The 26041-nt window shown below is 42.1% G+C and overlaps 2 protein-coding genes and 1 long non-coding RNA gene across 16 annotated transcripts in view; 1 reads left to right on the forward strand and 2 right to left on the reverse strand.

The window, feature by feature from the left end:
- CASK (calcium/calmodulin dependent serine protein kinase) overlaps window positions 1-4654 on the forward strand; it is a 134758-nt gene extending 130104 nt beyond the window's left edge. For all 13 annotated transcript variants that reach the window (XM_079974496.1, XM_079974500.1, XM_079974492.1 and 10 more), the window contains one exon: window positions 3288-4654. In XM_079974496.1, the coding sequence (XP_079830622.1) occupies window positions 3288-3464 (177 nt within the window). In that variant the 3' untranslated portion in view covers window positions 3465-4654. The remainder of the gene's footprint in view (window positions 1-3287) is intronic.
- LOC307215344 overlaps window positions 1-14912 on the reverse strand; it is a 551858-nt gene extending 536946 nt beyond the window's left edge. The window contains exon 1 of the long non-coding RNA XR_013838468.1: window positions 14870-14912. This is a non-coding gene — a long non-coding RNA (uncharacterized lncRNA). The remainder of the gene's footprint in view (window positions 1-14869) is intronic.
- Window positions 14913-17787: 2875 nt separating this feature from the next.
- Window positions 17788-25802, reverse strand: NYX (nyctalopin). 2 transcript variants are annotated; one of them, XM_079974521.1, is made up of 3 exons: window positions 25147-25802; window positions 24655-24718; window positions 17788-19705 (listed from the first exon to the last, which is right to left on the reverse strand). In XM_079974521.1, the coding sequence occupies exons 2-3, from the start codon at window positions 24674-24676 to the stop codon at window positions 18303-18305; spliced, it is 1425 nt and encodes a 474-aa protein (XP_079830647.1). In that variant the 5' UTR covers window positions 24677-24718; window positions 25147-25802; the 3' UTR covers window positions 17788-18302. The 2 variants fall into 2 exon arrangements, with proteins under 2 accessions (XP_079830647.1, XP_079830648.1); XM_079974522.1 differs by lacking the exon at window positions 25147-25802 and having other exon boundaries at window positions 17788-19644; window positions 24655-25063.
- Between the last annotated feature and the right edge of the window lie 239 nt (window positions 25803-26041).

Genomic DNA, 26041 nt, shown 5'->3' on the forward strand with positions numbered 1-26041 from the left:
TGGAAGTCTGCCTCTCTGTTTTATGTCACTGATTGAAGTGACATAAATAGAAGTTCACATCAAGTTTCTTTACACACAGCTAGAGAATAACCTTTTTAAATACAGTGGTGCCTCGCAAGACGAAATTAATCCGTTCCGCGAGTCTCTTCGTCTAGCGGTTTTTTCGTCTTGCGAAGCAAGCCCATTGACGGATTAGCGCTATTAGCGGCTTTTAGCGGCTTATTGGCTTAGCAGCTTAGCAGCTTAGAAAAAGGGGGGGGGGAACCCGCAGGAACTCGCAAGACATTTTCGTCTTGCGAAGCAAGCCCATAGGAAATTCGTTTTGCGAAGCACCTCCAAAACGGAAAACCCTTTCGTCTAGCGGGTTTTCCGTCTTGCGAGGCATTCGTCTTGCGGGGCACCACTGTATATAGATTTAGTTTGGACAATCTCTTGTGATGTGAAGACATTATCAGAGCTTCTTTTCCTTTTAATCTTTAAAACAATTTAGCATACTTACATTTACTGGGAAAGTAGGAGTTTGTTTTTTACTTCGTCCAAGCCCAGCTGCTTAAAACTTCCATATAGATCTATTTTATTCATTTCATTTTGTATCAAGTATCAATAGTTGGTGTCTAGGTGTAATTGTATATATTTTGGTATTGCGTTTTATAAAAAGCAAAATGCTGAACTCGTGATTCCAAGATGGAGCAAGCACCTGTACACTGAAATTGTATGACAGAATTGACAGAAATTGAAATGAAAATAAGTGTAAGATGTGGTGATGTCACAGACATATCCTCCTACATGACTGCCCTTGTTTTGTTTATTTTTCTTGAATTATCATTTTTACTTTTCTTCTCATTTTCTTGCACTTGTACTAATTTTATCTAGCTGCCAAAATGGTGCAGAAAGTTGCCTGTAAGTACCAGCTTAGGAACCAATAATATATAATCCTTATTATTTTAAGTTGCACAGTGGAAAGGTGCCAGACATGGACAGGAACAGGAATTGCATTTCAGTAATGATGTCACAGACCAGTGAATGCACAGGTTACAATCCATGCAGGAGTCTCAGTAACAGTGTATGAAGGAAATATTTCATTTTCCCAAATATAAAACTATAGTACTTCTATTCAGTGCTTCTTTTCTAGAAAAAAAGGGTGACAGTTTTTACCATGATTCTCTTCCTCCCTTTTCTCTCTCTCTCACACACACACACTCTCCTCCCCTCCATTAATTAAAGGCCCACTTTGTGTGCCCCTCTCACTTCTCCAACCTCTCCCTCAACCTTGTCCCTTCTGCTCTTCACACCTACCCAACATCCTGCCCTCCCCTTCTCCTTCCTTCCCCTCCTCCCAGCCACCAGCCACACCGTCCGCACTCACCTCTATGGCTTGCCCCAGCCCCAGAATGGAGGGCGATGGAGCCTTGTCCGCCTTCTCTCCCTCCCACCCCGTACACATGCAAAGAGTGAGCAGAGACGAAAGGGAAGTGGTACTCACTCGCTCAGCCGCTTGCAGCACTGCAAGGCAGCAGCCTAGGAGCATGTCCAGGGCAGAAGAGGGGGAATGATGCAACCTGTTGACTGAGAGCAGCAACTCCAGCCCCAAACAAGGACCTCCTTTTCCTCACTGCCACTGCCTCAGCCTCCTGCTTTTTGCAATCCCCCTTTTAGCCATGCTTGCTTGCTCTCCCCACCCTCCATATACCTTATCGCAAGATTGGGGGGGGGGTGCCAGTACTGCATACTGTTGAGCACTGCCAGAAAAAAAGCACTGCCTCTGCTGATAGGAAAATGTTATATCCCTGAAGCCAAAATGCAGCTTCTTGGTAGATACTTAGACTAATGGGGAACAACTGTGCTTTCTTTGCCTTACACCAGGCATCCCCAACCTTCAGCCCTCCAGATGTTTGGGACTACAATTCCCATCATCCCTGACCACTGGTCCTGTTAGCTAGGGATCATGGGAGTTGTAGGCCAAAACATCTGGAGGGCCGCAGGTTGAAGGTGCCTGCCTTACACTATGATCATTTTAAGGCCCATAGTATCACCAGGGTGTGGCTATAACATGCCTGGCTTCTGAATCCACTGGCTCTGAATCTTAGTACTTTTCTGCTTCACCTCCCTTTCCTGATACGTGCCTGTTCAGGAGGAGTGTGGTTTGATCTGTGAATGTTTCCCGTGGTGGCAATATCATATAGGCCAAAGTAATGAAGAGGGAGCAATATATCTGTGGATTAGTTGATACCACAGGTCTCATGTTGCTAATGCACAATACCCAAACTAGAAGCTCTTTGTGTGCATAGGCTGCTCCTATTGGAGGGAGCAGAGTTGTCCCTGTGAAGGCAACACCAGCATTTATAGGTTTAGAGCACATGTGGGATACATATGGCTCTCTGGTTGTTGGTCATGCTGGCTGGAGTTGATGGGAGTTGAAAATCCAACATCTGAAAGACCACAGGTTCCCCATACTTTTAAAGGGTTTGCAAAAGTGTGCACATCAGAAAAACTTAATATGATCCTGTAATGGTTTCCCAACTTCCCTGTTATCTAATACACTTTAGTAGTTCATGTGTACCAGAGAGCATACAAGTGTATTCCTTTTAGTCAACACCATCTACCAATTCGTTGTGAATAAAGGAACTTCCAGTTTGTGTGAATTAAGTGATTTCACAAGGGCCACCCCATTCATTTAAATAAGGGGGCGACTAACATGGGGCCCTCCAGACATTTCAGGACTACAGCTCCCATCATCCCTGACCCTTGGCCATGCTAGCTGTGACTGATGGGAGTTGGAATCCAATAACATCTGCAAGGCCACAGGTTATCTCCACCCCCCACCCACCCCCAATTTAGAAAGAGACAACAGAATCATGCTCATGTTCCTTTATGCGTGCAGATCTGCTTCTTTCACTGAAATGAATTAGATTGCTTATGTCTTAATCAAATCAGTGCATAACAGAAGACAAATAGGTTGTATGTGGTGTGTTGTCCTTAATGACATAGCCCTCCATACCCCTTGGTCCTTGTTTATGCTGATCCTTTTTTCTCATTTTCATTCCTTGTCCATTTAAGTCTCCCTGAAAGTAGATAAGTGTATGGTTGTGTTGTGAGAAACCTAAGAATATGGCAAACTGTATAACAACAAGTTGAATTTGGCATTTATTAAGGTACTAAATCACTGACAGATTCTTAGGTAAGAATTTCATTTGGTAGTCTCTTCTGTATAAGTAACACATGCAAGATATAATGGCAAGAAAATAATACATGTGTTTCACCTCCCCTTTTCCCCAATCACTGTGCAGGATGAATCTCTTCAGCGTTTGCAAAAGGAATCTGAAATCTTACAGAGAACATATGCACACTACTTTGATCTTACAATTATCAACAATGAAATTGATGAAACAATCAGGCATCTGGAGGAAGCCATTGAGCTTGTTTGTACAGCCTCGCAATGGGTTCCCGTCTCCTGGGTGTATTAATCTTATCACCGGAAGAATTTTATCATTACTGGGAACCACCTCATACATGGAAGAACCTCTTTGTTATTGACCTTGTGTCAACAGGTCTTGGCCCCTAGAGACTACCTAGATGTAGTGTGACCTAAATTTATAATTATCGTCATGTCCTTATAGATAGGAGGAGAAAATGCTAATTTAAAGAGACAGTATCTTTTTTAATCAGTTCTCCTAAACTTTATTAAAATGTATCTTTAAATATATGTATTATTCAATCCTTTGGAATGTTATATTTTTGGAAATCATAGCTTTTAATTTCAAAGGCCCCTAAAACTGCACAAAATAGATGCTGCTTTCTATAATCTATTTTAATAATAATATGATCTGTTACTTAACTTGGGGTTGGAACACTACATTCTTTTTAGAGTCTGATTTTGTGAATTGGAATACCTTGCTTTCCTTTATTTATTTGAAATTATTAGCCCAATCATAACAAGATCAATTCTTAAATTCTAATGGCCTTCCTTTGCTTTTTTATTTTTAGAATAGTATTTTGAAGTACTTTCATGTAATATCCGAATAATGTGATACTGTCTCTTTGAAGAACTCTGTAAAACTTATAGAGATTTGAAGTTGGGTCTTGACTCTTAATGCATGTGGACAGTCGCAAGCGTTCATGCTGTTGGTGTATCTGTGTTGAAAAAAAACTGTAATCTACAGCAAAGTACATTCCGTTCATGGGGGGAAGTACCCAAGGGAATAAAATTAAGTACTATGACTAAGTTGTAAAACCTATGCACATCCCTTGCATTTTGGGCAACTTTATAAACAAAAATCCTAATTTTTATTAATAATCATGTAGTGAAATGTGTTTGTAATTTTGTCTCAATTTAATTTGTTGTAAAGGTGGGAGGGGGAAAAAATTACTGGTTTCACCATTTCAGATCTGTGTTGTCTGAGAGTATTAACGTTTTAATTACGTTTAAGCAAAGAAATGCTGATTTTTAATATGTATGTAATTGTTTTGAAAATGCACACATTTTAAGAGAAAATACTGTGCAATGAAGAAACCAGTTTAGGCATTGCGATGAACTAACAATTCCAAAAGACTCATCTGCCGCAGCCCTGTAAATTCCTTTCAACGGTAAATGACTCTACATTCTGACCAATTTTTTATTTTAAATATACTTCCTTTTATGTGTTCAACAATTAAATGCCTTGGGTCATTCATTTCATCACAGGATTCTTCAGGTGCTTCGAAAGCCAGTCAACTCCTTTGTAGATGTTTAGGGTGGGGAGGGATTCTCGCCATCTTTGTGTTGATTGGCATACGTGGTTTGACTGCGAGACTTGAAGACTTGTGGCTCACTTAGCAAATAAGGGTTGCTTCATACAGTCACATTTTTAGCATGTGCGCATATTATACATGCTAAAAACAATATACCGAAAAAAATATGCGTAATAAAACAAACATGTGGTGCACAGGTACAAATCTCCGGGAGCTTCCAATTGGCCACGTCCTGCAGTGCATACTGAATGGGGAAGCGTTTGTTCTTGACAATGTGTGAAGCAGTCCTAAATTTTATATGCAGAGCCTTAATAAGCAAATATTTTCCATGTATTCATCTCAGGGTTGTTGCTATTTTCTGATTTATCTGACCTTCCTTCAGCAAAGGGTAACATCTGTTCCCTGTCCTAGAAGAGGGAGACTGAGCATTTCCCATCCCAGTTTGATGTCTTTGTGAACTTAAATCACCATTTATCGCCAGTATTGATGTACCTTGGACTGATTGTTTTACATTTTTATTATTTAATATGGATTTTTTGCTTTTGTTATTAAATTCCAGTATGTTTTTGAAAAGTGTTATCCTCAACGTTAAAATGCAAAAAAAAAATATTTACTCATAGATAGCTTCACCTCCTTGAGAACCATTCAGAATTCAACATATGTTAACAATATAAAAGACTAAAGATTTTTAAAGGGCCTGAGAAGAGTTAATGCACTTTGAGAAGACTGCAAGCGAGAGCAAAGAGAGCCATTTCCTTTGGCATATAAGTCTTTGCACTTGGGTATTTATGTACAGAGGGTGATACCCAACATTAGTCCTCCTCAGAGTATACCCATTGAAATCAATGAGTTGAATCCAGCTCTGCACACAGAGTTCCACTTGTGCAACAGGACTTCTCCTGCCTCACTTTTCCTCACATGTGCCAAAGAACTACTCTGCAAACCTTTTATAGCAGATTTTGAGGGTATGCAGGTGAGAAGTCCCATTGCACAACCCAATAAACTTAAATACATTGATCTCAGTGGACAACCATAATTTAGCTGGATAGCACCCAAAAAAGTTTATCAATTGCCTTTGTCTCATTGCATAGCCCATGACACCTTCAGAAATTCAGAATGCAAGCTAGTTTTGAATTTCTGAACCTGGCACAATGTATGTTTAATGAGAGAAAGAGATCCCTTTTTCTATCCCCTTCTCTGGGCTTTGATTATTCAACTATAAACATAACCATTTAATTCGCATTTGTTATTATACTACATGGTTTTCCTGACTTTATGACATCATGCCTTGCATCACAGGGCTGGCAAAAAAATGAAGCAATATACAGCTGTTTCTTTACCATCAACATTATTCTTAAGGAATTGAGTGTACTATTATAATCCAGTGCTGTGGAAATGGAATCACTGAGCTGATTCAATAAGCTTTTAATCTCCCAGCATTCTAACATCTGCATTAGTGACTTATTCTCTCTGGATTTTTTCTGCTCTTGTGTGTTAAACTTTTTATTCTTTAGCTAAATATTCAGCAGCAAATTATGGGGATTTAGTAGCCAGTGCCACTATCAAAAACATTTGTGCTAGTAGCATATTTATTAGCAGTATCCGTGTACACTTGTGATGCAAGTTCATCTTCCATGAGAACAGCAAAACTCTAGTTCATTTTAATGCAGCTAAGTAGCACCCATGGTTTGTAGTATTGTGCTTCTCAGTTGAGATTCCTGCATTGCAGGGGATTGAACTGGATGGCCTTCAGGGTCCCTTCTGACTGCAATTATATGATTCTGTGATCACCAGGATTGCACCCTTGGTGGGTGGCTCCTGCACTGCCAACACCCATTAACAATGCCGCCACCTCCCACACCATCCAAAATGGTGGAGTATGGAATGGTTCGGTCCCCCATCTTGATTCAAAATAGCAACCAACCTTTTCCAAACAAAGACCAAAATCTGCACCTCCATCTTAAGAACCGCCATGTCGAATTGGAATAGCAGAATCATCAGAGACATCCCCATTGACCCAGTTTGTTGCACCAAATTGAGCAACAATCTCTTGTGACATCTCCAGATAGGCAGAGTTTGGAATGGCTCAGTCTGCTGTTTGGATTCAAAACATTGTCCAATGGTATCCAAGCAGACCAAAACCTGCTCTTCACTCTTGGGAACCAACACACCAAATTAAGCAACAGTATTTTCAGAGGTGTCAAAATTGGTACAGCTTGGAACCATCACACCAAACTGGGCGACACAACACCATACTGAGCAACAGCACCTTCAGAAGCATCGAAATGCAGAACTCTGCATCCAAAACAGTGTTACTAGGAAGAAGGATTGGCTGCTATACCACTGTGAACATTGTAGCTCTGTGGGGGTAATAAGGGTCTTCTAATAACTCATCACCTTAAACTACAGTTCCCAGGATTCTTCACGTGGAAGTCGTGACTGCTTAAAGAGGTATGATGCCACTTTAAATATATTGTGCAGATGATGTCTAAAGAGTGAAAACCAGGAGTGCATTTTTCTGTGAAATTGAGCAGGTGCTTGGAAACATCCTGCTCAGTTTGAAGAATATGCTGTTCTCCCCACCCCAGCCACTCATTTGCACCTGGCTCCATTTGGTAAATTTCAGAGTTCTGGGTTTTTTGTTTGTTTGTTTTTTAAAGGTAGAAAATGCAAGCCTGAAACCTGCCCACCCTGATTTACTGGATGTGCCTATGCTGCCATGTTTTTGAGAAACAAAAGACACCACAGGACAACTTCCATGGTACTGAACAGTAGCCTCCCATGACTACTCTGGAAACAGCCCTGGAGGTCAGAATGGAACCACTAAAGTATGGTGCCCCCATACTACCCCTTCTTAAAAATAATATTAGGGAACAATGAAGGAGCTTCTCTGTATGCATCTATCCAAAAGGCATTATAAACAGAGGCTTTGTTTTCTGTTGGAATAAGAAACCTTACCATTATTAATATTTAAATGAAATTGAAATGGGTCTCGAGGGAAAAAAGAGCATCTGTCCAGAGAATTAGCACTTCTATGAAGAAATTAGCATGGTGAGTTACTGCATTGTTTTGTAATATTCTGATATCTACTAGCTTTCATTTTAATTGGTATTCTGAAATGGGGGTAAATCAACACATAGATGTTACTTTGGGGGAATCCAAGGGGAGTGGGGATATGCCAGATACTAAAGTGAATTAGGCCAGTTATCTTCGAATGTTTACCTGAGTGTCATGTTTATTCAGCAATGTCAACCCCTTATGCTCATCCTGCGGAAATGCCTTCATGTTTTTTTCACTGAAAAATATGCCAGAATGCTTTATGTGAATAATACTCTTTATGAAAGGATTAGCAGAAAATGAAATGGAAAGATCATTGTTTTCAAGGAGTGCGTGTAGCCATGACATATTCCCATGAGGATCTATAATTAAATCTTCCAGGGTTGTTGTTGTTGTTTACAATTGGATAGCAGTCACAAGGAGGAAGTTTGGATCAGGACTCTGGTATCAGGGTGGGAGATAACCTTCTCTTCCAGTGCCTTCTTCTGATTTAAATAGTTTCTCCAGCAGCTATTTGCCCTGCAATGTAGAACCAACAAATGTCATGCAGCTGTTTTTTACTGTGATACAATTAGCATCTGCAGTGGCAAATTTCAGTAGGAGAACAGTACACAATGGAAAAGTTAACCCACCCTAGTGTTCCAGGGGTGGTCCAAATTGGCTCTTTCCTCCTTAGCTGCTGTTCAGATTTTTAAATAGTGGGAGCGAAGTGGTAGGAAAGGCTTAAATTATTAGGAAAGGTGTTGGAAATGAAAGTTCTAGCATCATAATGCCTTGTTATTCTAAGGGTGTGGCTGTATTTGGAATACTGTGAACGGGTGCTCCATTTCAAAAAGGAGATCATACCTTTGGAAAAGGTACGCCAAAGTGCTACCCAAATTATTGTGTTTGGAGCACCCACTGTATGAGGAAAGTTTTTCAGGATTTTATTTTATTTTAGTTCAGAAAAAAGCTATGGAGTTACATTGGGATTTTTTAACAATAATTAATAATAATAATAATAAATTTTATTTATATCCTGCCCTCCCCAGCCGAAGCCGGGCTCAGGGCGGCTAACAACACTAGAACAGTGCAACATTATAAAAACATTATAAAAATTAATTAAAATCAAAATTGATGGCAACCATAAACTAAAGTTTTGTAAAGATTGCCAAAGGAGGGAGTCAGGCTGTGCCCTGACCAAAGGCGTGGTGGAACAGCTCTGTCTTGCAGGCCCTGCAGAAAGATGTCAAGTCCTGCAGGGCCCTTGTCTCTTGTGACAGAGCGTTCCACCAGGTTGGAGCCGCAGCCGAAAAAGCCCTGGCTCTAGTTGGGGCCAGCCTAACCTCTCTGTGGCCTGGGACCTTCAAGATGTTTTTATTTGAAGATGTTTTATTTGAAGTTCCTCTGTGGGGCATACAGAATGGAACTGAGAGGAGTGTAGATAGAAATTTAGAGTTCAGGGTCACCCAATTAAATTGATGAGCACTATATTCAGGGCTAACCAGTTTTTTGCACAAATTGTTCAAACTTGTGAAGAAGAAAATATACTGAGGATAGCTCATGATCAAACATGATCAAATTCAATTCATAAAAAACCTTTCAGCTTAGCATGTTCTGCTAAGGGCTTTCCATGTTCACTGCAGCTCCAAAATTCCAGGAGAGCTCATTTGCCCTAACCCCATGGCTGATGCTTGAGAACAAATTCACATATCATTACAATGCAGTTCAATCATTACCTACGAAGTCCAAAACCTCAGTCTTTCCTGTGCCAGGAAACTCAGTAAATTCTTAAAAAGCTTCTCTTCTCTCCCACTGACTCTGGCTAACCTGCAGTAAGCAGGGAGTTCACCTAGGTGACATTCGAGCACATTTCCAACTCCTTATCATTCTGTGCGAATGGGATTTGTTGCCAGTTGGGTACTTGCTATGCAAAATAATACCTGCAGCTGTGTAGACTCCGTATGTGTATGTGTATTCCAGTGAACAAACAAAACTAAGATAGCTCAGTTGGTAGTGCATAAGACTCTTAATCTCAGAGCATGGGCACGGGCGTAGCTGCCCCCCCCCCCCAGATCAAGTAAAACAAAGTTTTTGTTGTTGTTTAGTCGTTTAGTCATGTCCGACTCTTCGTGACCCCCTGGACCAGAGCACGCCAGGCACTCCTGTCTTTCACTGCCTCCCACAGTTTGGTCAAACTCATGCTGGTAGCTTCGAGGACACTGTCCAACCATCTCGTCTTCTATCGTCCCCTTTTCCTTGTGCCCTCCATCTTTCCCAACATCAGGGTCTTTTCCAGGGAGTCTTCTCTTCTCAAGTAAAACAATAGAAATAACTAACTGACCAATCACATCATCCCTGCCCCTTCCTAACACCCATGTCTTAGGATCATAGGTTTGAGTACCACATTTTGCAAAAGATTCCTGCATTGCTGGGGGTTAGGCTAGATCAGGGGTCCCCAACCTGCAGCCCATGGGCTGGAAGAAGCCCACAGAGGCCATTTAACCAGCCCATGAGCCGCCCCAGAACCAAGCTGTGTGCTCAGTGAGTCCCCACGCACTGCGCTAAACTGGCACAGTGCAGGGACTCTCTTCCGCTGCTCCAGAAATCACTTCTGTGCATGCCCAGACAGTGGAAATCGTGTCTGCGCATGTCCTTGGTGCTGGAAATTGCTTCTGCTCATGCCCAGACGCTGAAAATCGCTTCTGCACAGGCGCGATTTTCAGCATCTGGGCATGCGCAGAAGTGACTTCCGGCATCACACTGCGCCAGTCTGGCCCACGGAGGATCTCTGCAGGAATGATCCGGCCCATGCCTGGTAATCCTTGCCGACCCCTGGGCTAGATGACCCTTCCATCTCCATCTCCATGGCAGTGGTGAAGCTGAAATAACCACAGGAGTCCAAATCAATAATGTCAACCTGTCTGTTGAGGGTCATGGCCCTGAACAGCATCAATTTCCCTGAAATGGAAAGGTTTTTTGTAATTGAGTTTCTAAGATAGTTGATGGGTCTTTAAATGTTTGCTGCTATCTCTTTTAAGTCACAAATCTTTCTGTGTTTTTATTAGTTTTGAGAAACCCTGTCTGCCGGCTTTTGCTTAAAATGTACTGTTTATTATGGCAACTGTAGTAAAAAAAAGTTTTCATGTTAAGGACAACAGCAGTAAAAGCAGTTCCTAAATATACATTACAAAAAGAACCAGCTGTACCGAAATGAAAACCAACCAGTATTCCAGATCCTGCTAGCAGTTTTATCAAATGTCTGCAAACTTCAAGCTGCATGATGAACAATGTTTTCCCTGGAGAAATCCTCAACTTAATCTACAGCATTTGGCTGATACAGGAGGGGACAGGGACGAGACCTTTTATAATACACAGTTGAATTTAGCATTTAAGAAGATTATTGCATTTATAAATAGCCTGAAAATCCAAAGTCATTGAATGTAGTGCACAGAAGAGATCAATCAAGTAGTTATCATGCCATCTGGCCCCTTTTTTTGCAGTAGGAAAATTGTCCTATAACACTGCATTGGCTAGAATCCCTGGGTTTGGGTGTATTTAACACTCCACCCGAAAATGCTTGCTGCTACTGCTGCTGTGGTTGCTTTTTTCTTTGCATAGCTAAATAATAATAGGGCCACGCAGTTAGGAATTTAGCAGCATAAAATCCTATTTTGTAAGGCAGTCAAAACTATGGACTGGAGAAAGAGTGAGGATTATACCGCTTTCACGAACAGCAGGCCTTGGAAAAGCTGGACAATACATTTCCACCAGTCCATGCAATAACAAGTTGTTCATTATTTCTTACTATGGCTGATACTCTGAAAGGCTCAGCAGAAACAATGTGTAACTCTCTGTAAACCTTATAAAATTTGTCAGGAAAGGGTCATTATTAGTTGAAGCATCCGTTGTTAATAAATCTGCTGTTTTAAATCAAGAGTGGGAAATGGCTTTTATAGCTGGATTGTGTGTTTGACATGCCTAGTCAATGATTTTTTATTTATTTATTTAACCCGGTTTAAAAACCATCTGTTTGCCTATTCTTCCCTATAATACACATTGCAGATGTAAGAACATAAATGATATTTTAAAACAGGATCTTTGTGTAGGGAAATTTTAGTCAGACATTTTATTCTTTCAGTTCTTTTATCATTTATGTTGGAATATGTGTGCTTTGAAAAACCATAAGCCACATATTACAAGCTCCATGCACTTGTGGGTAAATGTTTTTTTCTTATTGTATCACCAGATTAGGAAAAGTGCTCTTTTAGAGTTCCCATTAAATTAAAAATAATAATCTTACACTAGACAACACTTAAAAATAAATAAATCCAAAGCTAAAGACAGGTTACATAATTATCTAGTTCACAGTAGCCTAAGGGAGTGTTGAATTTTTCAGCTTTCAAATTCCAAGAATGAGGGGTGCTAAAAAGTTGTAACATAACTTGGGAATTCAAAAGATATTTTGGTTAAATTAATATAATTTAGTTTTGCTTGGTAAGTAAAATGTGTGTAAAAACTCATTGGAAATAATTAAAAATGATTGTCAAGTACTTACAGTTTATTTATTAATTATTATTATTATTATTATTTAGCATTACATGACATTTTCAAGAGGCAAAATTAAAATTCTTTAGTAAATAGCAGATCTGAATTCCTCACACCCCAAAAAATATTTTTAAGACCCTCTCACTGAAGAAAGCTGCAAAAATTAAGTTCCACCCTATTTTGCTGCTACAGGTGCATCATGGTGTTTCTGCTCTCTGCACTCCTCCTATCTCTGCTGTGGACGCACAACCTCACTGTCTGTCTCCAGGCACTACAATCATCTGCAAGGGATTCCCACACAGTAGGGTTAATGTTGCCAACCTTCATATCATGTTTGATGACAGTTGGTCTGTCAACAGGCCTAGTGCCTGAAGCCAGCTCCCCATACAGCACATCCTGTTCTGCCATCTTCATTCTGTGTACATGAGCAAGCCAACATAGACGTCGCTGAGAGAGGAGTGTGAACATGCCAGGAATATGGGCTTGAGAGAGCATATATTTGTATGAGACTCTGTCCTGCCATTTGATGCCCAAAATCTTTCTGCCCACGACTCACTTCCATAAAACAATGCGCTCAACATGCAAGCCTGCTAGACTTTCATCTTGACATTGGTCATTAGTATCACATTCTCCCACACCCTTTTGGAGAGGCGAACCTTTGCCATATCTGCCTTGCCAATACACTTGTCCAGCTCAGCATCAGTTGAAAAGTGGGGGGTTATGGTAGTGCCCAGGTAGAAAAAAAAGTGCAGTTGGAAAAATTGGGGCAGAGACATTAGGTGTATGTGTTTACTAAGCACTTTTAAGCAGAGATATTGCCTTGTCTGCATATGCAATGTTTTGTTGCTTTATCACTTGTTTACCACCCTGGACTCCTCTGGGAGAAAGGGCAGGGTACTGTCCTACACAAGTTTGGGGACAGGGCTAATGCTTAATTAGGGATTTTGAACCCTTAAGTCAAGAAGAGGGGAAGGGAAAGAGACATTGCGTCTTCTTTCCCCGCCTCACCCCCCCCCCCCAAATCAGGACCTGAGGTGTTTCCCTTCCCTCAGGATCATTTCAGCTCCACAGCTGTTGAGCACAGTGATTCATTGGGTGGAGTGCGTACGCTGGCGAGGATCATAGCAGTGCTCTTGTAATTTGGCAGCCCTAACCCTGCAAAAAAATCAATCTTGTCTCTCAAAGCTATGAAACACACACTCTCAACACAATGCCAAATATTTCATCAATGAACATGGTTTGGTTTGTTGGCTGTTTTGTTTTCTTGAATGAAAGCTCCACTCGTCAGTTTCCTTCTCTCCTTCCCCCACATCACACAAACATGAGAAACAGGGAGTGTCCTGAACCCCTGACCTACCTGGCAAGCAAGTCATGTTCAAAGTCCAGGGATCAAACCACACCAAGTCCAAAGGTCAGGAAACGCAGTCCAGGGTCAATCCAAGTAAAAATGTCTGATATCAGGATACAGTCCAGAGTCAAAGCTGAAGCAAAGTACTGTTGAGGTCCAGGAACATTCAAGCCAAGGTCCACCAACATGGGCAATGGAGCAGACACAGCACTTCCTCTCTGCTTCCCTTTAGTACTTTGCCTGCTGATTGCAGCATCTGGGCTTGATGAGGCAGATGACCCTCACCTGTGCCAAGCCCACTCCAGCTGAGGAATCACACACATTCCCAGAGCTAGTGAGTCCCACCAGGCCGGCTAGGGAGCTGGGCTGTAGGCTCTTGCTTGCCTCAATCTTCTACAACGCCTCTCCCACTGCTCTCTACACTTCAGGGCCTGCCATGTTTGTGGGGACAAGGCCACCTCTGGCTCTGGTGATGAGTCCTGCTGCTCTGGTTCCTGTGCATTGGTCCCCATCCCCTTGCTATCGCGTGAGTACTTCCTTCCCTATCCCTTGCTTGCCCCAGTGTGTCCCAGTCCCAGCCCTTCCCAGGATCCTCTTCCTCCTCCCCATCGTGTTTGAGAGATACCAGCTTTGGTAGCACATGTTTGATGGGGCAAAAAGAATAGATACAGGTAACTTTCAGGTAGATCCAATGGCTCTTGCACCAATGTAAGTGATACTGAGTTGGGCTTTACATGAGTGCAAGGGCCATTGGATTGTCCTCTGTTAGAGACTGCATAGTAGATAAGAACTGCTGACTCCTATGGAGAAACAGCCATGGCTACAGAGTGTAGAGTCATAGAATTTTAGAGTTGGAAGGGACCATAAGGGTCATCTAGTCCAACCCCCTGCAGTGTAGGAATTTATTTTGCCCAACGTGTAGGCATGGAGTTGCAAACCATGCAAGTCCTTGTAAACAAGCAGAAAAGCATGCTTTGAACTCATTTACGTTTGTTTGTTTGTTTGTTTGTTTGTTTTGTTTTTTAAGTGATGGGGAATTGTGCAGTTGGAAAATCTGTTTTTAAGAAACCCTGAATAATAATATTTTCCAAGTAGAAACCTTACACATTTTACTGATTTGGTTTCTTAATGAATGCTAATTAATATCCATGCCTATAAAGGCATGTATGAGTACAGACATTTTCTAAGGAGAGGGGCATTCATAATTACCACATTTTTCACTCCATAAGACGCACCAGACCATAAGACGCACCTAGTTTTTGGAGGAGGACAACAAGAAAAAAAATATTCTGAATCCCAGAAGCCAGAACAGCAAGAGGGATCGCTGCGCAGCAAAAGCAGCGATCCCTCTTGCTGTTCTGGCTTCAGGGATAGCTGCACAGCCTGCATTTGCTCCATAAGACGCACACACTTTCCTCCTTACTTTTTAGGAGGGAAAAAGTGAGTCTTACAGAGCAAAAAATACGGTAATTTTGTATGTATCTGTAGTCTTTCTCCTTGCAGTATAGCTTATAGCACTGCAAAGACTTCTATATTTATTCAGTGCCTATAGCACAACTAACCATTTAAAAGCAAATTTAAATAACAGAAGAATTCAATGTTTGTTCGTTTGTTTTTTAAAATGCCCTGTTATGTGCTATTTGAGATTTAATTGAAGGGTTAAAAGACTCCAGGTGGTGTGGCTGCATAAATGGCACTTGCAGGATTTGCTCAGTCAGTAGAGCTTGAGACTCTTCATCTCAGGGTTGTGGGTTCGAGCCCCACATTGAGCAAAGGATTCCCGCATTGCAGGGGGTTGGACTAGATGACCCCCGTGGTCCCTTCCAACTCTTCAATTCTGTGATTCTACAATTCTGTCATAGGGAGTTCAGGAGTACCACATCGCTGCTTGTGGTGGTGGTGGTGGTGGTGGTGTTATTTGAATTGATATATACTGCCCTGTACTTGGAGGTCACAGAATAAAATCAAAATATAAAACCACAAAATGTATAATCAAAATAAAAAAAACAACCCAATAACACACACACAACCAAAAAAACCCAGATTTTAAAAGGGCATAGGATGTCCATCAAATCAACCAAAGGCCTGGTTTAAAAGGAACATTCTTGCCTTGCACCCAAAGGTATATAATGAAGGCGCCAGGCGAACTTCCCTGGGGAGAGCATTCCAGAGATGGGAGCCAATGCAGAGAAGGCCCATTCTCATGTTGCCACCCTCCGGACCTCTCAAAGAAGAGGCACACAAAGAAAGGCCTCAGAAGATGATCTCAGGGTCCGGGTAGGTTCATAGGGAAAGAGGCGGTCCTTGAGGTATTGCGGTCCTGAGCTGTTCTTCACAGAGGAGAGGTAGGGATGATGAAGGCAAGGGCAAATGGCTTACTGACCTGAGTAGCCACTGCCCATACCATAGCAGCTGTCCCTGCCCATTTTAATTTTATTTACATTATATATACTACATACCCTGCTTTGTCCAAGTCCCTTCTATTTGGTGGAGAGGACTGCTGGCTTGCTCAGCACCTGTGAAGAGTCAGGGGCTTGCCCCCTCCCCTCCCCCCCTCCCTTGAGTTCACCCACAGCCCAGTGGACAAAGTCTGAAGGAAAGCTGAAATGACTGGATGTAATGAGACAAAAGCAATTTTAAAAACAAAGATCGTGACAAGTAACACTACTTAGTAGGAAAATCAGAGTGGGATGTGACTATTGAAAAAATTAATTGAAGTGAAAATGTAATTTTGGGAGAGATCACTATGAGAAATTAAAAAAATTAATTCATGTCATGGTTGTTGCATCAGAATGTAACAACACCCCTGGTGGGAAGGCCATGTATTCAGTCATTTTGCTTCCAAAAGCAGTCAGCCAAATGTCTCTGGGAACTCAAAAACTGGGCATGAAGATGGTGGTGGCCTTCTCTTATTTTTTATCTCTAATATACCCATGCGTTTTGGAAGTACGGTATATTGCGTCTGAACATAGAGATTGTTTAGCTATCACAGGTAAAAGCTGTCAATATGTCAATTCAGAGATACTTTTTTTAACCCATCTAAACTAATGGTGGTCAGCACACCTCACAACTGTGAGTTCTGTATGTTCATTATGTGTTGTTTGAAGAAGAATGTTAGCAGCGTTTCTTTATAAAGCTGCCAGAATTTTATTCCCCTTGTTTCTGGGAAGTGTGGCTGTCATGAGGGGAGAACAATTCAGGCCATGGCACTCCAGCTAATGCTGAGTCAAATGAGATAGGTCAGCTTTGGAAGCAGAAATGATTTTGGCAGTGTCAACATTTGTGACCTTACAGAAACAGGTCTTCTGTAAAAATGGGTGTGACAGCAGCTGTGGGAGCAAAGGAGCAGCTTGACTTAAACTACATTTGTGGCTCCATCTTGGTAAAAGTCAGTTGCCTCCATTTAATCCAGCATTCTTTTTTCCCACAGAAGCTAGCCAGTTTATAGTTAGGACACGAGTGTGGTGCTCCTCCCGTGTTGTTGTTTTTTTACTTCCTAGCATCTGATATAGTAGTTGTTATGTATTGAAGTGCTCACCCTGGCCACCCAGGGGTATTGTGTATATAGTTTTCACTCAAGTCCACGTCACTTAATTTAGGCGGGAAACCCTGGGTGGTTGTTGTTACAATGTGACAGCTGGCTGGCTATAAAAGCAGGCCGGCTGAGCTGTATTCAGTTCAGTTCAGTTCCAGCTTACTTATAAAGAACTACTTGGAGGAATCTCTGTGTCGTCTGCTTTGTCAACCCACTACTTAATAGTAGTAATTCCATTTAGCTATCATGGCTGTTAAGAGGAGCTTCCATTGCTGTCCCCTGAAGATAATGGAATGGGACGGTGGCAGCTATTAGGCCTCTCTCTCAGCACTGCCACACTCACAGGCATGGCAAGTGCAGTGTGCGGTGGCAATGGTGAAATGCTCTCCCCACAGTAAGCAGAGGAATCGGGACTAGCAGAGGAAGTGAAAAGTCTTGTTTAAACATGGATATATATTTGTGAAGTGTGTTTATAAAAAACATAGCAGAAAAAGGGAAAAACCCATCTCCAGTATCTGGATTATTATGCTTTAGTCTTGCTAAATAGGTTCCCATCAGGTTCAAGAGATTCATACAGAGAAACTGATCCCTATGTTTTTCTGATCCTTTTAATAGCTGCAGAACACCATCACCCTTTTTTGTTCCATGACAATAGCATCCTATATGTAAGAACCACCAGAATGACTTGCCAAATCCCTTAGTAAAGCTGCAAGTCTTTTATCTAATTTTTTCAGTACATATCACCATACATATTGTTTTCTGTCATCCTGATTGAGCTATGTCTGATTATAAAATATGAACAGCAGTCATGTTCCTGCCAACCTTATTTCAATTCAGCGTGAATTTGGATTAATTTTACTGCAGCTGAGGGACTTTAGAGTCACTCTTATGGGAGACTAATGACAGGAATCACACTCGCTAAGTGTGACAGATTATAAAATTATAAAGCGCTTTATAAATGAGTTCTCCCCCTGTGAACCTAAACCTATTTTGAAAGATGGGCCCAAAGTAGATCACTAGGTCTAAATATGCACTAAACCACAGAGACCTTTTGTACCTGATCTATGTCTGAAGGTGTTAGCTTAACATTCTATCCTGTACAAAACCTTATACAGAGGATATAGAACTTCTAGTAGTTCTAAACAATATCCAAAGATTTAGATAACATACTAATCTGATATTGCATTCCCCCAGTCCTAAAGATGCCTCATTAGTCAATCCATCTAACAAGGTTGTGTTGACAAAAGCTTCTGTGGTGTTTCCTACTTCTTCCGAAAGGCCCTTCTGGAGCAGGAATTTAGAGATAAGGCTGTTGAACTTGTTCTCTGTGGTAGATTGTGGTTCTGCAGTTGCGAAAGGATTGTAAGTTGTGGCATTTAGCTCCTCTGGGTCAAGACAAAAACCTTCAGGCGTTCTCTCGAAAGAAACATCAGTTAAGTCAAGACCAGCCACAGAGGACGGGGAGGCACAAGGAATATCCCTAACAAGTCTGTAGTTCTCCATCCATTCCTTCAGCCACTCAATCCTGCAGTCGCATTCCCAGGGGTTCCGGAAAAGATAGAGCCTTCCTAGGAAGTAGACAGGTTGGAAGACTGAGAAAGGCAAGGTGGTTAGGTTGTTACTGTTCAAGTGCAAAGACACCAAGCTTATGAGGTTTTCAAAAGCCCCTTCCTCAATGTGGCTAATCCTGTTCCTGTCCAAATACAAAACTTCCAGCTCTAACTGGTCCTGGAACCATGTATTAGAGACATTTCGAAGTAAATTGCCACCAAGATTAAGCATGTTGAGACGTCTTAGGCCGTCAAAACAGTTATCAGGGAGGTCACTGAGGACATTGTCATTTAAATAAAGATACTCCAATTTCTGACAGTATTGAAAAGCTCTGTCATGAATCACGTTTATTCTGTTATCTTGCAGATTGAGATATTTCAGCTGGGTCAGACCCAAGAGAGAATTATAAGCCACAGCTTCGATCTTGTTTTTCTCCAGATAAACATGGGTCAAATTCTCCATCCCTCGTATCGCTCCTGGAATCCTTTTGAAGTTGTTCTGAAAGCAAAAGAGTTCCTGAAGGGCTGGAAGCTCTATAAAAATCCTGTCTGGGATGTTGAAAAGATTGCAGTCTGCTAAGTCCAGTCTGACGAGCCTCTTGAGTGAAATGAAAGTCCTTGTGTGCAAATACTGAATGTATTCATTGTGGGCCATTTTTAGTTCCGTCAAGCTGGCTAGCCCTTTGAAAGCACCAGGAGTGATGAAGGATATGTTGTTGTGGCTTAATGAGAGCGATCTGAGGGATGGGAGGGTACCAAATGCCCTCTCAGCAAGGAATTTGATGCTATTTTTATCCAGGTTAATAGAGTAGGCCTCACAGGGAAACTCTTTAGGGATCTGTGTGAAACCAGCACGGTCGCAAAGAATGGCACAACTCCTCTCTTGAGTGCACACACAGCTGGTGGGGCAGGAGCGGACACAGGCCCACACACAGTGAACAGGGGGGATGCAGAGAAGGACTGGCAAGGAAGTGGACCAGCAAGGGAAGCGGGGGAGAGAAAGAGAGAAATCAGATATTAGTGAACACTCACAGTATCAAAACACAATATATAATGAATGGATCTTGCTTACTACTATTAATAATTAATAATTTATTATTTATACCCCATGGTTTCCCCAGCCACTCTGGGCAGCTTCCAACAAAAGATTAAAAATACATTAAAACATCAGTCATTAAAAACTTCCCTAAACAGGGTTGCCTTCAGATGTCTTCTAAATTTCAGGTAGTTGTTTATTTCCTTGACATCTGATGGGAGGGCGTTCCACAGGGCAGGCGCCACTACCGAGAAGGCCCTTTGCCTGGTTCCTTGTAACCTCACTGCTCACAGTGAGGGAACCGTCAGAAGGCCCTCAGCACTGGACCTCAGGCTGGACGATGGGGGTGGAGAAGCTCCTTCAGGTATACTGGGCCAAGGCCGTTTAGGGCTTTAAAGTTCAGCACCAACACTGAATTGAGCCCGGAAATGGACTGGAAGCCATGTAGGTCTTTCAGGTAAATTGAGTGACTAGTTGCTGAGACTGAAACACCAGCTGTGGAAAGGTCCTATTAAGTTTCAAGAAGCTGATTTACTTTCACAGAATCTCAATAAGCTCTTCAAATTATGTGGCATGAGAAAGCTTCGCTATCACATCCAATAAGTTCTTCTTTGGGATCCTTTCGAGGGAGAGACTTGCCCCCAATTTACATAATGAAGGCATTTTCCCATCCTCTTCCCATCAGTAAGTTTTCTCTGTTCCTGTGAACTGTATTTAAAGGATGCAGCTGGAACTAAGCCTAGGACTCTCGATTGGGAGAAGGGGAAACTGAAATTATTGGTTGTGAAAGGGGAGGCTTCTCAAGTGCACACTGCGGGCAGGTTAGCCATCATGTCATCATGGCAGGAGAGTTTAAAGGCATCAATGTCACTGTAATATTACAGGGTCCTTGTGTCAGCTTATCTGCTCACAGGGCCCCACATTTTCAAACATTGGGCAAACAATTTTTTAAACACAAGTTAATGGAGTATAAGCAGTAAAAGCTAGCAGGTAGCACTCTTCGCAACCAAACACAAACATGTGGTATTAGGCCAAAAATGTACTCGGCTTCGAAGAGCAAGCTACAAACGTGCAAAGTCTAATTAAAACGAGTTCACAGTTGTGTCTCCTGCCCTCAGTGGGACAAGCCCTGCAGGTAACATCCTTTGCTCCCAGACCCTTAATTTGTGGGATCAGTGTGTTGGTTACACATCAAAGACCGGATTATATTTACTGTAACTTCATCCAATTGACCACTTTTAAACAGCCATGAGAAGAGATTTGCTTGAAATATTCCTTTGGTTCAGTGCCCACGTTTGAAGAAAGTGCTGTCCTCTCTCTACTAAAATGTGAAGGAGATATTTCTACTGGTTTTTGTCCCCTTTAGAAATAAATTAAAAAATTGTCCAGTAGCACCTTAGAGACCAACTAAGTTTGTTCTGGGTATAAGCTTTCATGTGCATGTCTCTAAGGTGCTACTGGACAATTTTTTAATTTTTTAAATTTATTTTGATTGCGTCAGACCAACACAGCTACCTGAATCTTGTCTCCTTTAGGTTACTATAAGAGGCTCCATGAGGAACTCTCTGGAGATCTCTGTAATGCCAGCACAATGACATAAGAAGGAGCAACTCCTCCTCTTGCATGCTAAACTATTTGTATCGTTTACACTTCAGAACTATTAAAAACCACTTCGCTTAAACTTTCATCATCCTTACCTTCCTGTTTTCAGTGTTCCTCTGTGGAACATTCCAGATTTGATATTTAAACACCAGATACCGCATGTGATCAAGTGGATTGACACATGCAACCACAACCTGCTACAGGAGGCTGTGAATTTGAGCAGAAGAATTTCATCCCATGCTCCTTCAGTTATTTTTCTGTTCAAAATTGCTCCCTGCCTCTGAAGTGAAACATATCAGGCCCTGTGTTTTCTCTCTCTCTAAGGTGGAGAAAGATCAGGGACGGGGGAGTTTCGAACAGAAAAGCAATTAGGATTGAAAGGGTTAAGTAGTTCCCTTTCCCCCCAAAGTTCTTCTGCTCAAACTTGCAGGCTCCTTAGGCCTCCGTGACATAATTTAAGCATCGGTGAACAATATTTCGGGGGGGGGGGAGTGCATTTTTAAAATCCTTTGTGCTTTATGCACCGTGGAGATAGATGTACCAAACATCACAGATCTATTTTGCAAAGTGCCTCAAGAGTGCAGACAAGCCCAGGCCTGTTTGACATTTGAAAAGCTACTCCAGGACATTCATTTCATCCTCTGCTTACTGTATGAACACAGGTCAGAGGTGGGCTGAATTTGTCTTATAGAATGTAAGTATTTTGATTTCCTAGAAGACCAATGGGCTTTAAAGTGTGCATGCTTAGGATCTCTCGGATATGGTTTTCGGAGTGATCCGAGGAATGCACTCTTGCTTAAAAACAGAGAAAAATATATACAACACCTAGCGCACTGTTCTTGGGTTGTATCCAACATAGTGCTATGGCAGGGCACCATCAGTGCAAAGTTTACAACTAGCATAATAGGACTTCCCCCATTCCTGCCCCTGCTAATTCTGTTCAAAGGTTCCCCTCAATACTCCAGATTTGGGGAGGGTGCAAGGGAGAAGAAGAGGAAAGTCCCCTTGCGCTAGCGGTAATCTTTGCACTGAGGGGATGAGTTAGAACACCATTCCACTATTATTCATTCCAGAAACCATCAAGTACTTGGACAAGGTGTCAGTGATGTGTCACATTCACTCAGGCAAATCCTAACAAAGCTTCTTGCACTCAATGCTTTTTAATGACTTTTTAATGACTATCTGGAGAGGTGGAAATGTGTCCAAACTGACTGCCCTGATTTGTCGTTTGAGAATCATTTCGTGTCTAGGATTCTAGGTGCTGCTGGAAACTTGCTAATGGACTACCCCCAGAACAAAATACATTTATAAAGCAACATGTAATTAATAAATGTGTGCTTGTAGCCTTTCTAAAAGTCCTCTCTGTGAAGCTTGGGTGCTACACACACTTACTGAGTAGTGAGCGGACAACACCTAATGATACCGATCTGCTTGCACAATGGAAATCAGCTTGTGCAACAAGACTTCCGATTTCCCTTCTCCCCACTGTGCCCCCCCCCCAATATCTGCTTGAGGGAGACTGCCAACCCTCCAAAGCAGATTTTCGGGGGCACACAGGGAAGGAGAAACATAGACCCACTCATGCTCTGCACACTTTTGCCTCTGCCCCCCCCACCATGGCCCCTTAAAAAGGGTCCCCATCCTTGCTCCAGATGCTGCTGGGACTCCAACTCCCATCAGTCATCACCAGCATGGCCAGTGATCAGCAAATGATGGGAGTTGTAGTCCAACAACATTTAGAGAGCTATAGGCTCCCCATCCCTGCTATAAGTCCTGCCTTAAAAGTTGGAATAGGAATAATCATTCAAGTACTTGGGGTGGAGGGGAGGACATTTTAAAGGGATTTAAAAACAACAACAGCAACAGCAACAACCATCATTTACCGGTATGTTAATAAATGGTAAGAAACACTCCTTTCTCCTACACAGATGTATCTTTGGTACTTAGGAATATAAAGGATGGTAACATTAAGGCTTGGGACGCAGGTGGCGCTGTGGGTTAAAGCCTCAGCGCCTAGGGCTTGCCGATCGAAAGGTCGGCGGTTCGAATCCCTGCGGCGGGGTGCGCTCCCGCTGCTCGGTCCCAGCGCCTGCCAACCTAGCAGTTCGAAAGCACCTCTGGGTGGAAGTAGATAAATAGGGACCGCTTACCAGCGGGAAGGTAAACGGCGTTTCCGTGTGCGGCTCTGGCTCGCCAGAGCAGCGATGTCATGCTGGCCACGTGACCCGGAAGTGTCTCCGGACAGCGCTGGCCCCTGGCTTCTTAAGTGAGATGGGCGCACAACCCCAGAGTCTGTCAAGACTGGCCCGTACGGGCAGGGGTACCTTTACCTTTACCTTTAACATTAAGGCTTACAGCTGCAGTAAAATAAAGCCTGCTGCATAACTCTTTCTGCTCATTTCCCCTTAACTAAAACTCATCAACGCTAGTCTGTGTATTGTGTGTAGGTATTGTGTGTAGCTTTAATGACCACATTGCAATAGTCCACCATCAAAAATCATCTATCTGCACAGCTCTAGTCTACTGTTTATTTAGGCATTATTAACGCAAAACTGTGTCACCAAGAATTAAGTATGCATTACCTGAAGGGCTTAGCTATTCAATGCGAGAGAAGGAAGGATAAACTAAGTCAAAAGAGCACTAAACTGAGGTAAATAATCCCCCCCCCCACTGTAAACTGGATCCCCACTTTATTCTAATTTGCCTCAGTATAGCAGGGAATGGGCAGTGTTTTTCTTTTCCATAAAATTGTCCCTAATCAAAGTCCCAAATTAAGCCGCACAAAATGCTGAAAAGTTCTTCAAATCCCAAATGTCAGTTTGACATTTGTAGCAAGTATCCATTTTAGGTATCCAAAGAAAGGAATAAGCTTAAAGGACAGTCGCCATACTGTCTTTACACAGAAAGACAGTTAATACATAATTAAGTAGAGTCCACAGAGGGATACAATTTCCTCAGAGTTCATGGTCCATATTTCTCTTCAAAGAACCACAAACACTAATCAATATAATATATTAAACAAAAGAGGAATTGCTGGTGTCCAGATATGACTGAAGTAAAAGGGCAGCATAGCAGAAAAATGACACAGATGTTGTAATAATTGGCAAATGATCCAGTCCTGTACCTTTATGCTGAAAAATCTGACTCCGAAAACTGATAAATTCCCTGCAGTGGGTGCTTAAGATAAATTAACTCTTTCAAAATAGAAGAACTACACACTACTAGCTTTAGAAATTGCTGTAAAATTTTGTGGAATGAAAAGTCTACTTACCATTTAAAATGATGACAAACATTACCCTGATTAGTTGCTTGTGGCATCTCAGGTCCTCCAAAATCTAAAAGCAGACCAAAAACAGGGAACTATGCCATACAGTTCTGATTTGCAATTGTCCTTTGCCTTTCTTTTTTAAAAAGTACTGCTTATAATGTTTTTTTCATCCTCTGTCTGAAAGCATAACTGATCTCCCTTCTGCTGGTTTCTTCCACAAACCTTTCCAACCAGCAACCCAATCCTTTGCATCTTTATTTTCAGAGTGAATTGGATTCCCTCTAAATTCAATGGGACTTTCTCCCAAAAAATTGTGCATTGGATTGTGATCCTACTTGCCCAAACAGTCTTATAATACATCACACTGAAATATGAAGTGGACTGGAAATAATGAAAATGTATGGCTGTATGTAACCAGCCACAGATACTTTCCTCCACCAACACCTACAGAATCAAAGTGAAGTAGAAAAAGGACTGGTTACCTGCCTCCCTTACCTGACAGGGGGATGTCTGTGTTGTCCTTTTTTCTTCTGAAGCTTGCGGTTAGCTCTGTTGCAGCATCTCTGAAAGGCTAGCATTTTCTCTGCTCTCAAAAGCTATCATTTAATGGCAGGAAAATCCTCTGTATCAGGGGAGGATTAGCAGAGACGGATGAGTTTGTCTTGTTCCATAAAGCTTCTGGATTGTTGACAAATCCATCAGCTTTTATTCCCCTCACCCCCCCCAAAAAAAAAAAATCAGACAGGAGCTGGCCCTCAGCCATCCCCAGCATTACAAAGGAAAAACCCTCACCCAGTGCTAGTTACATAAGGAGAGGCATATAATTATGTTTGAGTGCAAGCTTATGATTTTAGCATACAGTGACTGAGGAAGGCACACACCTGACTTCTCCTATCAAGGGAAAGTCTCAAAACTCAGCTGCCTGCCATAATCTGAACCACAACACAAAGCAGTGAAACTGGATCTACCATTGGGCTGAGTGAGGCAACCACCTCAAGAAGCAGATGCTGGGACAGAAATGTGTTTCCCCCCGCCCCCTGTCTTTGAACAATGCCCCCACAGGTGCAGTGGGGAAAATGCTGTCCAGCCACCAGGGCTGAAGTAACAAACATTTCTGGTGCCAGATGCTGTTCTCTTAGCATGCACTAGTTACACAACCAACCTGCTGCATCGTGCAGACTGTGGCCATCAGCTGCAGAGTCATGCAATTGGACTTTATTTGCTCTCCCAGCCCCAGCATGCCTTCCAGATTGGGCGAAGGTGGAGCAAAAGGCAAAGTTCTGTTGTTGAAACATTAACTTGCATGTTTGTGCTTTTCGGTGCATGTGCGCCCAGTATTTGGGGGATATTCAGGCTTAAGCCTAATTAATGCATGAAAGGGTTAAGACCA

This window comes from Podarcis cretensis, assembly GCF_951804945.1.
Source record: "Podarcis cretensis genome assembly, chromosome: 4".
Classification (NCBI taxonomy): Eukaryota; Metazoa; Chordata; class Lepidosauria; order Squamata; family Lacertidae; genus Podarcis; species Podarcis cretensis.